General features: G+C 32.5%; 1 protein-coding gene across 1 annotated transcript; it reads left to right on the top strand.

Annotated features, from left to right (window-relative positions):
• Window positions 1-250: 250 nt before the first annotated feature.
• On the top strand, window positions 251-741 carry LOC108758358 (uncharacterized; the record flags this gene model as incomplete). Its single annotated transcript, XM_018503297.1, has 2 exons — window positions 251-600; window positions 695-741. Coding segments are annotated over 2 exons (397 nt in total), but the record flags the coding sequence as incomplete, so codon positions are not given.
• Between the last annotated feature and the right edge of the window lie 22 nt (window positions 742-763).

Here is a 763-nt window from a genome sequence, read left to right on the forward strand (position 1 = left end):
ATATATTATTTGTATTTTGTATACTGAAGATGGTCATATTCGGGGCCGAAACGTCTATATTTTTTGTAATTTTTATGTTGTAATGTATATAAACAAAATTTTTTCTTCATTAACACGATCTAGTGTCACATGCTTGACTTTCCTGTTTTGTTTATTTGTAAGCCACGTATATTTTCATAATTGTAAAGTTATTTTATTGTTGTGTTTTTACATGTATTCAAATACATATGTTATGTTTCTTTCTTTCCAGGTTTCTTGCTCAGGGTGGAACAGTCCAAAGCTTACACAATAAATTCCGTGTTGGTAGAAGCACAGCACATCTGATCATTAAACAGACCTGCAAAGCAATATGGGAGAAGCTGCAGCCTATTTATCTACCTCAATTAACCAAGAATGATTATAAAAAAATTACTGAACAATTTTTTAATTTATGGCAACTTCCTAATTGTTTGGGTGCTATTGACGGAAGACATATGCGCATTAAAGCACCACCTATGTCAGGCAGTGAATTCTACAATTATAAGGGATTTTTTAGTATTGTTCTTTTGGCAGCAGTAGATGCCCATTATAAATTCACTTGGGTGGATATTGGACAGTATGGTAAGTATGCTATTATTGGCACTACTTAAAATGTCAAATTTAAATGATCTGATTGCAATTGTATGTATCTATGCATTATGTACATATGTTTTAGGATCTATGAGTGATGGTGGAGTTTGGTCAAACTCTGACTTTGGACAAGCTTTGGATCATAACGAAATTG

The sequence above is a fragment of the Trachymyrmex cornetzi genome, unplaced genomic scaffold (assembly GCF_001594075.2).
Source record: "Trachymyrmex cornetzi isolate Tcor2-1 unplaced genomic scaffold, Tcor1.1 C3823258, whole genome shotgun sequence".
Taxonomy (NCBI): domain Eukaryota; kingdom Metazoa; phylum Arthropoda; class Insecta; order Hymenoptera; family Formicidae; genus Trachymyrmex; species Trachymyrmex cornetzi.